Genomic DNA, 13,819 nt, shown 5'->3' with positions numbered 1-13,819 from the left:
AGGACCAGATGGTTTCACAGGTGAATTCTATCAGACATTTAGAGAAGAGCTAACACTGATCCTTTTCAAACTCTTCCAAAAAATTGCAGAGGAAGAAACACTCCCAAATTCATTCTACAAAGCACATCACCCTGATACCAAAACCAGAAAAAGATATCACAAAAAAAGGAAAATTATAGACCAATAACACTGATGAACATAGATGCAAAAATCCTGAACAAAATACTAGCAAACAGAATCCAACAGCACATTAAAAGGATCATACACCCTGATCAAGTGGGATTTATCCCAGGGATGCAAGGATTCTTCAATATATGCAAATCAATCAATGTGATACACCATGTTAAGAAATTCAGTAATAAAAACCATATGATCATCTCAATAGATGCAGGAAAAGCTTTTGACAAAATTCAACATCGATTTATGACAAAACTCTCCAGAAAATGGGCATAGAGGGAACCTACCTCAACATAATAATGGCCATATATGACAAACCCACAGCAAGCATCATACTCAATGGTAAAAAACTAAAAGCATTTCCACTAAGATCAGGAACAAGACAAGGATGTCCACTCTTGCCAGTATTGTTCAACATAGTTTTGGAAGTCCTTGCCACAGCAATCAGAGAAGAAAAAGAAATAAAAGGAGTATAAATTGGAAAAGAAGTAAAACTGTCAGTGTTTGCCAATGCCATGATACTATTCATAGAAGATCCTAAAGATGCCACCAGAAAACTACTAGAACTAATCAATGAACTTGGTAAGGTTGCAGGATACAAAATTAATGCACAGGAATCTCTGGCATTCCTATACAGCAACAATGAAAAATCAGAAAGAGAAATTAAGGAAACACTCCCACTTACCATTGCAATAAAAAGAATAAAATACCGAGGAATAGACCTGCCTAAGGAGGCAAAAGACTTGTACTCAGAAACTACAAAACGATGCTGAAAGAAATCAAAGATGACATAAACAGATGGAGAAATATACCATGTTCTTGGATTAGAAGATTCAATATTGTGAAAATGACTATACTACTCAAAGCAATCTACAAATTCAATGCAATCCCTATCAAACTACCAATGGAATCCTTCACAGAATTAGAACAAAAAATTTTACAATTCATATGGAAACACAAAAGATCCCGAATAGCCAAAGCAATCTTGAAAAACAAAAATGGAGCTGGAGGAATCAGGCTCCCTGACTTCAGACTGTACCACAAAGCTACAGTAATGAAAACAGTATGGTGCTGGCACAAAAACAGAAATACAGATCAATGATACAGGATAGAATGCCCAGAGATAAACCCACGCACATATGGGCACTTAATGTATGACAGAGGAGGCAAGAACATACAATGGAAAAAAGACAAACTCTTCAATAAGTGCTGGGAAAACTGGACAGCTACATGTAAAAGAATGAAATTAGAACACTACTTAACACCATACACAAAAATAAACTCCAAATGGATTAAAGGCTCAAATGTAAGACCAGACACTATAAAACTCTTAGAGGAAAAACACTCTTTGACATAAGATCTTTTTTCTCCCACCTCCTAGAGTAACAGAAATAAAAACAAAAATAAACAAATAGGACTTAATTAAACTTAAAAGCTTTTGCACAGCCAAGGAAACCATAAACAAGACAAAAAAGACCACCCTCAGAATGGGAGAAAATATTTGCAAATGAAACAATGGACAAAGGATTCATCTCCAAAATATACAAACAGCTCATGGAGCTCAATATCAAAAAAAACAATCCAGTTAATAAATGGGCGGAAGACCTAAATTGGCATTTCACCAAGGAAGGCATACAGATGGCCAAGAGGCACATGAAAAGATGCTCAACATCACTAATTAGTAGTGAAATGCAAATCAGAACTACAAAGAGGTATCACCTCATGCCGGTCAGAATGGTTATTATCAAAAAATCTAGAAACAATAAATGCTGGAAAGGGTGTGGTGAAAAGGGAACCCTTCTGCACTGTTGGTGGGAATGTAAATTAATACAACCACTGTGGAAAACAGTATGGAGGTTACTTAAAAAACTAAACATAGAACTACCATATGACCCAGCAATCCCACTACTGGGCAAATACCCTGAGAAAACCATAATTCAAAAAGAGTCATGTACCACAGTGTTCATTGCAGCTCTATTTAAAATAACCAGGCCATGGAAGCAACCTAAGTGTCCATCAACAGATGAATGGATAAAGAAGATGTGACACATATATACAGCCATAAAAAGGAACAAAATTGAGTTATTTGTAGGGAGGTGGATGGACCTAGAGTCTGTCATACAGAGTGAAGTAAGAAAGAGAAAAATACCATATGCTAATGCATATATATGGAACCCCCCCCCCCAAAAAAAATGGTACTGATGAACCTAGTTGCAGAGCAGGAATAAAGAGGTAGACATAGAAAATGGACTTGTGGACATGGAATGGGAGGGCGAAGCTGGGGCAAAGTGAGAGTAACATCGACATATATACACTACCAGATATAAAATAGTTGGCTGGCAGGAAGCTGCAACATAGCACAGGGAGATCAGCTCGGTGCTTTGTGATGACCTAGAGGGGTGCAAGGGAGGCTCAAGAGGGAGGAGATATGGGGACGTGTATACACATGGCTGATTGGCTTTGTTGTGCAACAGAAACTGACACTGTAGTGTGAAGCCATTATACTCCAATAAGCATTAAATAAAAGAATGGGATATAAAAGATATTGACAATTCTCAACAAATGAGTTTTCTACATTAACATTTGTAAAATGTGCATTTTCCTTTTCTTTAGGCACCTCTACTATGCTGCTTACTAGAGTAAACTGTGCAGATTGGTCTCATGTATGTGCCAAGCAAAATGTTACTGAATTTCCTGTTGTAAAGATGTACAAGCAAGGCGAGAACCCAGTATCTTACGCTGGTATGCTAGGAACTGAAGATCTCCTAAAATTTATCCAGCTGTAAGTATTCAGCTTCACCCTAAGATTTTTAAAATGTTAGGTCTATAAAACTTCTAATTCCCATACTTTGTTGACACACTTTGGATAGGTTAAGGAGGTATGAATTGAGATCACAGGGGAAACACTAAAGAATCTACTACATTCCGTCACCTTTAGGGAGATAGAAATTTTGTTTAATGTGGCTGATTTTTTGTTTAGAATAGTATTTAATTGTCTTTATTTTGTCAGATGCTTATCCTGTGGAATATGCTACGTTCAGTATATTTTATTATTTTTTTTACAAGCTGAAAAGTATCTTTAAAAATTAATTTTGAATATAGTTAAATATTCATCCAGCAACAGGATTTCGTGCCCAGTGAACATTACGTCTGTCCAAGAAGCAGAAGAATATTTAAGTGGGAAATTACCTAAAGACCTGATCTCCTATTCTAGCGTGTCAGTACTGGGGCTGTTTAGTCCAACTATGACAACAGGTAAGTGGAATTGAACATTTAAATTATGTAATATACAGCTAAAAACTCGTTTACTAGGTTTTTTTTTTGAAACAATATCTTTTAAAATTATACAGAATTCAATTAGAGAATTTTGAAAATACAGAGAAGTTTGAAGAAAAAAATAAAAATCTGTAATTATTTAGAGTTGTTGAACTTTAATGTAATTCCTTCACTGTTTTTTTTGTACTGATATATTGCATATTTATGTACATTTGAATGTAATTGGGCTAGTACTATGTATTTAGGTTAGTATCTGCTGTTTTTATTTAAAAGTGGGTGCCTTTTTTCATGTGATTAATATTCTTCAAAAACATCATAGCTGTATAATATTTGGATGAATATACCATAATTTATTTAACTATTTGCCAACAAATATTTTTGTTTTCCTTTTTTCTTTTTACTATATGTAAAGAATATATATATATATATATTTTTTTTTTTTAACATCTTTATTGGGGTATAATTGCTTTACAATGGTGTGTTAGTTTCTGCTTTATAACAGAGTGAATCAGTTATACATATACATATGTTCCCATATCTCTTCCCTCTTTGTCTCCCTCCCTCCCACCCTCCCTATCCCACCCCTCCAGACAGCCACAAAGAACCGAGCCGGTTTCCCTGTGCCATGCGGCTGCTTCCCACTGGCTATCTACCTTACGTTTGTTAGTATATATATGTCCATGTCTCTCTCTCGCCCTAACACACCTCACCCTTCCCCCTCCCCATATCCTCAAGTCTGTTCTCCAGTAGGTCTCTGTCTTTATTCCTGTTTTACCCCTAGGTTCTTCATAACATTTTTTTTTTCTTAAATTCCATATATATGTGTTAGCATACGGTATTTGTCCTTCTCTTTCTGACTTACTTCACTCTGTATGACAGACTCTAGATCTATCCACCTCATTACAAATAGCTCAATTTCGTTTCTTTTTATGGCTGAGTAATATTCCATTGTATATATGTGCCACATCTTCTTTATCCATTCATCCGACGACGGGCACTTAGGTTGTTTCCATCTCCGGGCTATTGTAAATAGAGCTGCAATGAACATTTTGGTACATGACTCTTTCTGAATTCTGGTTTCCTCAGGGTATATACCTAGTAGTGGGATTGCTGGGTCATATGGTAGTTCTATTTGTAGTTTTTTAAGGAACCTCCATACTGTTCTCCATAGTGGCTGAACCAATTCACATTCCCACCAGCAGTGCAAGAGTGTTCCCTTTTCTCCACACCCTCTCCAGCATTTATTGTTTCTAGATTTTTTGATGATGGCCATTCTGACTGGTGTGAGATGATATCTCATTGTAGTTTTGATTTGCATTTCTCTAATGATTAATGATGTTGAGCATTCTTTCATGTGTTTGTTGGCAGTCTGTATATCTTCTTTGGAGAAATGTCTATTTAGGTCTTCTGCCCATTTTTGGATTGGGTTGTTTATTTTTTTGTTATTGAGCTGCATGAGCTGCCTGTAAATTTTAGAGATTAATCCTTTGTCAGTTGATTCATTTGCAAATATTTTCTCCCATTCTGAGGGCTGTCTTTTGGTCTTGTTTATGGTTTCCTTTGCTGTGCAAAAGCTTTGAAGTTTCATTAGGTCCCATTTGTTTATTTTTGTTTTTATCTCCATTACTCTAGGAGATGGGTCAAGAAGGATCTTGCTGTGATTTATGTCATAGAGTGTTCTGCCTATGTTTTCCTCTAAGAGTTTGATAGTTTCTGGCCTTACATTTAGGTCTTTAATCCATTTTGAGCTTATTTTTGTGTATGGTGTTAGGGAGTGATCTAATCTCATACTTTTACATGTACCTGTCCAGTTTTCCCAGCACCACTTATTGAAGGGGCTGTCCTTTCTCCACTGTATATTCCTGCCACCTTTATCAAAGATAAGGTGACCATATGTGCATGGGTTTATCTCTGGGCTTTCTATCCTATTCCATTGATCTATCTTTCTGTTTTTGTGCCAGTACCATACTGTCTTGATTACTGTAGCTTTGTAGTATAGTCTGAAGTCAGGCAGCCTGATTCCTCCAGCTCCATTTTTTGTTCTCAAGATTGCTTTGGCTATTCGGGGTCTTTTGTGTTTCCATACAAATTGTGAAATTTTTTGTTCTAGTTCTGTGAAAAATGCCAGTGGTAGTTTGATAGGGATTGCATTGAATCTATAGATTGCTTTGGGGAGTAGAGTCATTTTCACAATGTTGATTCTTCCAATCCAAGAACATGGTATATCTCTCCATCTGTTTGTATCATCTTTAATTTCTTTCATCAGTGTCTTATAATTTTCTGCATACAGGTCTTTTGTCTCCTTAGGTAGGTTTATTCCTAGATATTTTATTCTTTTTGTTGCAATGGTAAATGGGAGTGTTTTCTTGATTTCACTTTCAGATTTTTCATCGTTAGTATATAGGAATGCCAGAGATTTCTGTGCATTAATTTTGTATCCTGCTACTTTACCAAATTCATTGATTAGCTCTAGTAGTTTTCTGGTAGCATCTTTAGGATTCTCTATGTATAGTATCATGTCATCTGCAAACAGTGACAGCTTTACTTCTTCTTTTCCGATTTGGATTCCTTTTATTTCCTTTTCTTCTCTGATTGCTGTGGCTAAAACTTCCAAAACTATGTTGAATAAGAGTGGTGAGAGTGGGCAACCTTGTCTTGTTCCTGACCTTAGTGGAAATGCTTTCAGTTTTTCGCCATTGAGGATGATGTTGGCTGTGGGCTTGTCATATACGGCCTTTATTATATTGAGGAAAGTTCCCTCTACACCTACTTTCTGCAGGGTTTTTATCATAAATGGGTGTTGAATTTTGTCAAAAGCTTTCTCTGCATCTATTGAGATGATCATATGGTTTTTCTCCTTCAATTTGTTAATATGGTTAATCACATTGATAGATTTGCGTATATTGAAGAATCCTTGCATTCCTGGAATAAACCCCACTTGATCATGGTGTATGATCCTTTTAATGTGCTGTTGGATTCTGTTTGCTAGTATTTTGTTGAGGATTTTTGCATCTATGTTCATCAGTGATATTGGCCTGTAGTTTTCTTTCTTTGTGACATCCTTGTCTGGTTTTGGTATCAAGGTGATGGTGGCCTCGTAGAATGAGTTTGGGAGTGTTCCTCCCTCTGCTATATTTTGGAAGAGTTTGAGAAGAATAGGTGTTAGCTCTTCTCTAAATGTTTGATAGAATTCGCCTGTGAAGCCATCTGGTCCTGGGCTTTTGTTTGTTGGAAGATTTTTAATCACAGTTTCAATTTCAGTGTTTGTGATTGGTCTGTTCATATTTTCTATTTCTTCCTGATTCAGTCTTGGCAGTTTGTGCATTTCTAAGAATTTGTCCATTTCTTCCAGATTGTCCATTTTATTGGCATAGAGTTGCTTGTAGTAATCCCTCATGATTTTTTGTATTTCTGCAGTGTCAGTTGTTACTTCTCCTTTTTCATTTCTGATTCTATTGATTTGAGTCTTCTCCCTTATTTTCTTGATGAGTCTGGCTAATGGTTTATCAATTTTGTTAATCTTCTCAAAGAACCAGCTTTTAGTTTTATTGATCTTTGCTATTGTTTCCTTCATTTCTTTTTCATTTATTTCTGATCTGATTTTTATGATTTCTTTCCTTCTGCTAACTCTGGGGTTTTTTTGTTCTTCTTTCTCTAATTGCTTGAGGTGCAAGGTTAGGTTGTTTATTCGAGATGTTTCCTGCTTCTTAAGGTGGGCTTGTATTGCTATAAACTTCCCTCTTAGAACTGCTTTTGCTGCATCCCATAGGTTTTGGGTCGTTGTATCTCCATTGTCATTTGTTTCTAGGTATTTTTTAATTTCCTCTTTGATTTCTTCAGTGATCACTTCGTTACTAAGTAGTGTATTGTTTAGCCTCCATGTGTTTGTATTTTTTACTGCTCTTTTCCTATAATTGATATCTAATCTCATGGCGTTGTGGTCGGAAAAGATACTTGATATAATTTCAATTTTCTTAAATTTACCAAGGCTTGATTTGTGACCCAAGATATGATCTATCCTGGAGAATGTTCCATGAGCACTTGAGAAAAATGTGTATTCTGTTGTTTTTGGATGGAGTGTCCTATAAATATCAATTAAGTCCATCCTGTTTAATGTATCATTTAAAGCTTGTGTTTCCTTATTTATTTTCATTTTGGATGATCTGTCCATTGGTGAAAGTGGGGTGTTGAAGTCCCCTACTATGAATGTGTTACTGTCGATTTCCCCTTTTATTGCTGCTAGTTTTTGCCTTATGTATTGAGGTGCTCCTATGTTGGGTGCGTAAATATTTACAATTGTTATATCTTCTTCTTGGATCGATCCCTTAATCATTATGTAGTGTCCTTCTTTGTCTCTTCTGATAGTCCTTATTTTAAAGTCTATTTTGTCTGATATGAGAATTGCTACTCCAGCTTTCTTTTGGTTTCCATTTGCATGGAATATCTTTTTCCATCCCCTTCCTTTCAGTCTGTATGTGTCTCCTGGTCTAAAGTGGGTCTCTTGTAGACAGCATATATATGGGTCTTGTTTTTGTATCCATTCAGCCAATCTGTGTCTTTTGGTGGGAGCATTTAGTCCATTTACATTTAAGGTAATTATCGATATGTATGTTCCTATTCCCATTTTCTAAATTGTTTTGGGTTTGTTATTATAGGACTTTTCCTTCTCTTGTGTTTTTGTCTAGAGAAGTTCCTTTAGCATTTGTTGTAAAGCTGGTTTGGTGGTGCTGAACTCTCTCAGCTTTTGCTTATCTGAAAAGCTTTTGACTTCTGCATCAAATCTGAATGAGATCCTTGCTGGGTAGAGTAATCTTGGTTGCAGGTTTTTCTCCTTCATCACTTTCAGTATGTCCTGCCACTCCCTTCTGGCTTGTAGAGTTTCTGCTGAGAGATCAGCTGTTAACCTTATGGGGATTCCCTTGTGTGTTATTTGTTGTTTTTCCCTTGCTGCTTTTAATATGCTTTCTTTGTATTTAGTTTTTGACAGTTTGATTAATATGTGTCTTGGTGTATTTCTCCTTGAATTTATCTTGTATGGGACTCTCTGCACTTCCTGGATTTCATTAACTATTTCCTTTCCCATATTAGGGAAGTTTTCAACTATAATCTCTTCAAATATTTTCTCAGTCCCTTTCTTTTTCTCTTCTTCTTCTGGAACCCCTATAATTCGAATGTTGGTGCGTTTAATGTTGTCCCAGAGGTCTCTGAGACTGTCCTCAGTTCTTTTCATTCTTTTTTCTTTATTCTGCTCTGCAGTAGTTATTTCCACTATTTTATCTTCCAGGTCACTTATCCATTCTTCTGCCTCATTTATTCTGCTATTGATCCCATCTAGAGTATTTTTCATTTCATTTATTGTGTTGTTCATCATCGTAAGAATATTTTTATTTATGAGTCTTTGTGTAGATTTTAGGATTGTCTATGTACAGTATCATGTCATCTGCAAACAGTGACAGCTTTACTTCTTCTTTTCTGATTTGGATTCCTTTTATTTCTTTTTCTTCTCTGATTGCTGTGGCTAAAACTTCTAAAACTATGTTGAATAATAGTGGTGAGAGTAGACAACCTTGTCCTGTTCCTGATCTTAGAGGAAATGGTTTCAGTTTTTCACCATTGAGAACGATGTTGGCTGTGGGTTTGTCATATATGGCCTTTATTATGTTGAGGAAAGTTTCCTCTATGCCTACTTTCTGGAGGGATTTTATCATAAATAGGTGTTGAATTTTCTCGAAAGCTTTTTCAGCATCTATTGAGATAATCATATGGTTTTTCTGCTTCAATTTGTTAATATGGTGTATCACATTAATTGATTTGCGTATATTGAAGAATCCTTGCATTCCTGGGATTAACCGCACTTGATCATGATGTATGATCCTTTTAATGTGCTGTTGGATTCTGTTTGCTAGTACTTTGTTGAGGATTTTTTTTATCTGTGTTCATCAGTGGTATTGGCCTGTAGTTTTCCTTCTTTTTGACATCTTTGTCTGGTTTGGTGGTGATGGTGGCCTCATAGAATGAGTTTGGGAGTGTTCCTCCCTCTGCTATATTTTGGAAGAGTTTGAGAAGGATAGGTGTTAGATCGTCTCTAAATGTTTGATTGAATTCACCTGTGAAGCCATCTGGTCCTGGGCTTTTGTTTGTTGGAAGATTTTTAATAACAGTCTCAATTTCAGTGCTTGTGATTGGTCTGTTTATGTTTTCTATTTCTTACTGGTTTGGTCTCAGAAGGTTGTGCTTTTCTAAGAATGTGTCCATGTCTTCCAGATTGTCCATTTTATTGACATACAGTTGCTGGTAGTAATCTCTCATGATCCTTTGTATTTCTGCAGTGTCAGTTGTTACTTTTCCATTTTCATTTCTAATTCTATTAATTTGAGTCTTCTCCGTTTTTTCCTTCATGAGTCTGGCTAATGGTTTATCAATTTTGTTTATCTTCTCAAAGAACTAGCTTTTACTTTTATTGATCTTTGCTCTTGTTTCCTTCATTTCTTTTTCGTTTATTTCTGATCTGATCTTTATGATTTCTTTCCTTCTGCTAACTTTGAGGGTTTTTTGTTCTTCTTTCTCTAATTGCTTTAGGCATAAAGTTAGGTTATTTATTTGAGTTGTTTCTTGAGGTACGACTGTATTGCTATATACTTCCCTCTTATAGAACTGATTTTGCTACACCCCATAGGTTTTGGGTCATCATTTTTTCACTGGCATTTGTTTCTAGGTATTTTTTTATTTCCTCTTTGATTTCTTCAGTAATCTCTTGGTTATTTAGTGTATTGATTAGCCTCCATGTGTTTGTACTTTTTACAGATTTTTTTCTGTAATTGATATCTAGTCTCATAGTGTTGTGGTTGGAAAAGATACCTAATGTGATTTCAGTTTTCTTAAATTTACCAAGGTTTGATTTGCGACCCAAAATATGATCTATCCTGGAGAATGTTCCATGAGCGCTTGAGAAGAAAGTGTATTCTGTTGTTTTTGGATGGAATATCCTATAAAGAGCAATTAAGTCCATCTTGTTTAGTGTACCATTTAAAGCTTGTGTTTCCTTATTTATTTTCATTTTGGATGATCTGTCCATTGGTGAAAGTGGGGTGTTAAAGTCCCCTACTATGATTGTGTTACTGTCAGTTTCCCCTTTTATGGCTGTTAGCATTTGCCTTATGTATTGAGGTGCTCTTATGTCGGGTGCATAAATATTTACAATTGTTATATCCTCTTCTTGGATTGATCCCTTGATCGTTATGTAGTGTCCTTCTTTATTTCTTGTAATAGTCTTTATTTTAAAGTCTATTTTGTCTGATATGAGAATTGCTACTCCAGCTTTCATTTGGTATCCATTTGCATGGAATATCTTTTTCCATCCCCTCACTTTCAGTCTGTATGTATCCCTAGGTCTGCAGTGGGTCTCTTGTAGACAGCATATATACAGGTCTTGTTTTTGTATCCATTCAGGCTGTCTATGTCTTTTGGTTGGAGCATTTAATCCATTTACACTTAAGGTAATTATCGATATGTATTTCCTATTCCCATTTTCTTCATTGTTTTGGGTTTGTTATTGTAGGTGTTTTGCTTCTCTTGTGTTTCCTGCCTAAAGAAGTTCCTTTAGCATTTGTTATAAAGCTGGTTTGCTGGTGCTGAATTCTCTTAGTTTTGCTTGTCTGTAAAGTTTTTAATTTCTCCATCGAAGCTGAATGAGATCCTTTCTGGGTAGAGTAATCGTGGTTGTAAGTTTTTCCCTTTCATCACTTGAAATATGTCCTGCCACTCAGTTCTGGCTTGCAGAGTTTCTGCTGAAAGATCAGCTGTTAACCTTATGGGGATTCCCTGTATGTTGTTTGCTGTTTTTCTTTTGCTGCTTTTAATATTTCTTCTTTGTATTTAATTTTTGATAGTTTGATTAATATGTGTCTTGGCGTGTTTCTCCTTGGATTTATCTTGTATGGGACTCTCTGCACTTCCTGGACTTGATTGACTATTTCCTTTCCCATATTAGGGAAGTTTTCAACTATAATCTCTTCAAATATTTTCTCAGCCCCTTTCTTTTTCTCTTCTTATTCTGGGACCCCTATAATTCGAATGTTGGTGCATTTAGTGTTGTCCCAGAGGTCTCTGAGACTGTCCTCCATTCTTTTCATTCTTCATTCTGCTCTGCAGTAGTTATTTCCACTATTTTATCTTCCAGGTCACTTATGCATTCTTCTGCCTCAGTTATTCTGCTATTAATTCCATCTAGAGAATTTTTTATTTCATTTATTGTGTTGTTCATTGTTTGTTTGCTCTTTAGTTCTTCTAGGTCCTTGTTAAACGTTTCTTGTATTTTTTCCATTCTGTTTCCAAGACTTTGGATCACCTTTACTATCATTATTCTGAATTCTTTTTCAGGTAGACTGCCTATTTCCTCTTCATTTGTTTGCCCTGGTGGGTTTTTACCTTGCTCCTTCATCTGCTGTGTGTTTCTCTGTCTTCTCATTTTGCATAACATACTGTGTTTGGGGTCTCCTTTTCGCAGGCTGCAGATTTATAGATCCCATTGTATTTGGTGTCTACCCCTAGTGACTAACGTTGGTTCAGTGGGTTGTGTAGGCTTCCTGGTGGAGGGGACTAGTGCATGTGTTTTGGTGGATGAGGCTGGATCTTGTCTTTCTGGTGGGCAGGACCACGTCCAGTGGTGTGTTTTTGGGTGTCTGTGACCTTCTTATAATTTTAGGCAGCCTCTCTGCTAATAGGTGGGATTCTGCTCCTGTCTTGCTAGTTGTTTGGCATAGGGTGTCCAGCACTACAGCTTGCTGGTCGTTGAATGGAGCTGGGTGTTAGCATTGAGATGGAGATCTCTGGGAGAGCTTTTGCCATTTGATATTTTGTGGAGCCAGGGGGTCTCTGATGGAACAATGGTCTCTTGCCTCTCAGACTTTTCCCCAGACTCCCTTCGGGCTAGCTGTGGTGCACTAGCCCCCTTCAGGCTGTGTTCACGAAACCAACCCCAGTCCTCCTCCTGGGATCTGAACTCTGAAGCCTGAGCCTCATCCATCTTGGTGGATAAGCAGACAAGCCTTTCAGGCTGGTGAGTGCTGGTAGGCACCGATCCTCTGTGTGGAACTCTCTCTGCTTTGCCCTCTGCACCCGTATTGCTGCGTTCTCCTCCATGGCCCTGAAGCTTCCCCCCAGCCCACCATTCGACTCTGCCTGTGAAGGGGCTTCCTAGCGTGTGGAAACTTTTCCTCCTTCACAGCTCCCTCCCAGAGGTGCAGATCATGTCCCTATTTTTTTGTCTCTGTGTTTTCTTTTTTCTTTTGCCCTACCCAGGTCCATGGGGAGTTTCTTGCCTTTTGGGAAGTCTGAGGTCTTCTACCAGTGTTCAGTATGTGTTCTGTAGGAGTTGTTCCACATGTAGATGTATTTGTGATATATTTGTGGGGAGGAAGGTGATCTCCATGTCTTACTCCTCTGCCATCTTGAAGGTCTCTCCCAAAACAATCTTGAGAAATAAAAACGGAGCTGGAGGAATCAGGCTCCCTGACTTCAAACTATACTACAAAGCTACAGTAATCAAGACAGTATGGTACTGGCACAAAAACAGAAATGTAGATCAATGGAACAGGATAGAAAGCCCTGAGATAAACCGATGCACATATGGTCATCTTATCTTTGATAAAGGAGGCAAGAGTGTACAATGCAGAAAAGACAGCCTCTTCAATAAGTAGTGCTGGGAAAACTGGACAGCTACCTGTAAAAAATGAAATTAGAACACTCCCTAACACCATACACAAAAATAAACTCAAAATGGATTAAAGACCTAAATGTAAGGCTGGACACTGTAAAACTCTTAGAGGAAAACACAGGCATAACACTCTGTGACATAAATCACAGCAAGATCCTTTTTGACCCACTTCCTAGAGAAATGGAAATAAAAACAAACATAAACAAATGGCACCTAATTAAACTTAAAAGCTTCTGCACAGCAAAGGAAACCATAAAAAAGATGAAAAGACAACCCTTATAATGGGAGAAAATATTTGCAAATGAAGCAACTGACACAGGATTAATCTCCAAAATATACACGCAACTCATGCAGCTCAATATCAAAAAAACAAACAACCCACTCCAAAAATGGGCAGAGGACCTAAATAGACATTTTTCCAAAGAAGATATACAGACTGCCAATGAACATATGAAAGGATGCTCAACATCACTAATCATTAGAGAAATGCAAATCAAAACTACAATGAGGTATCACCTCACACCAGTCAGAGTGGACATCATCAAAAAAATCTACAAACAATAAATGCTGGAGAGGGTGTGCAGAAAAGGGAACCCTCTTGCAGTGTTGGTGGGAATGTAAATTGATACAGCCACTATGGAGAACAGTATG

At 37.0% G+C, this 13,819-nt stretch overlaps 1 protein-coding gene across 1 annotated transcript in view; it reads left to right on the top strand.

Moving 5' to 3' along the window:
* The window catches only part of TXNDC16 (thioredoxin domain containing 16), a 108,863-nt gene that overhangs the window by 66,771 nt on the left and 28,273 nt on the right, over positions 1-13,819 (top strand). The window contains 2 exon segments of the mRNA XM_007445955.1: positions 2,791-2,959; positions 3,296-3,432. Coding sequence (XP_007446017.1) covers positions 2,791-2,959; positions 3,296-3,432 — 306 coding nt within the window.

Source organism: Lipotes vexillifer, unplaced genomic scaffold, assembly GCF_000442215.2.
Source record: "Lipotes vexillifer unplaced genomic scaffold, Lipotes_vexillifer_v1.1 scaffold43, whole genome shotgun sequence".
In the NCBI taxonomy this organism is placed as follows: domain Eukaryota; kingdom Metazoa; phylum Chordata; class Mammalia; order Artiodactyla; family Lipotidae; genus Lipotes; species Lipotes vexillifer.
This window is presented reverse-complemented; position numbering and strand designations above follow the sequence as displayed.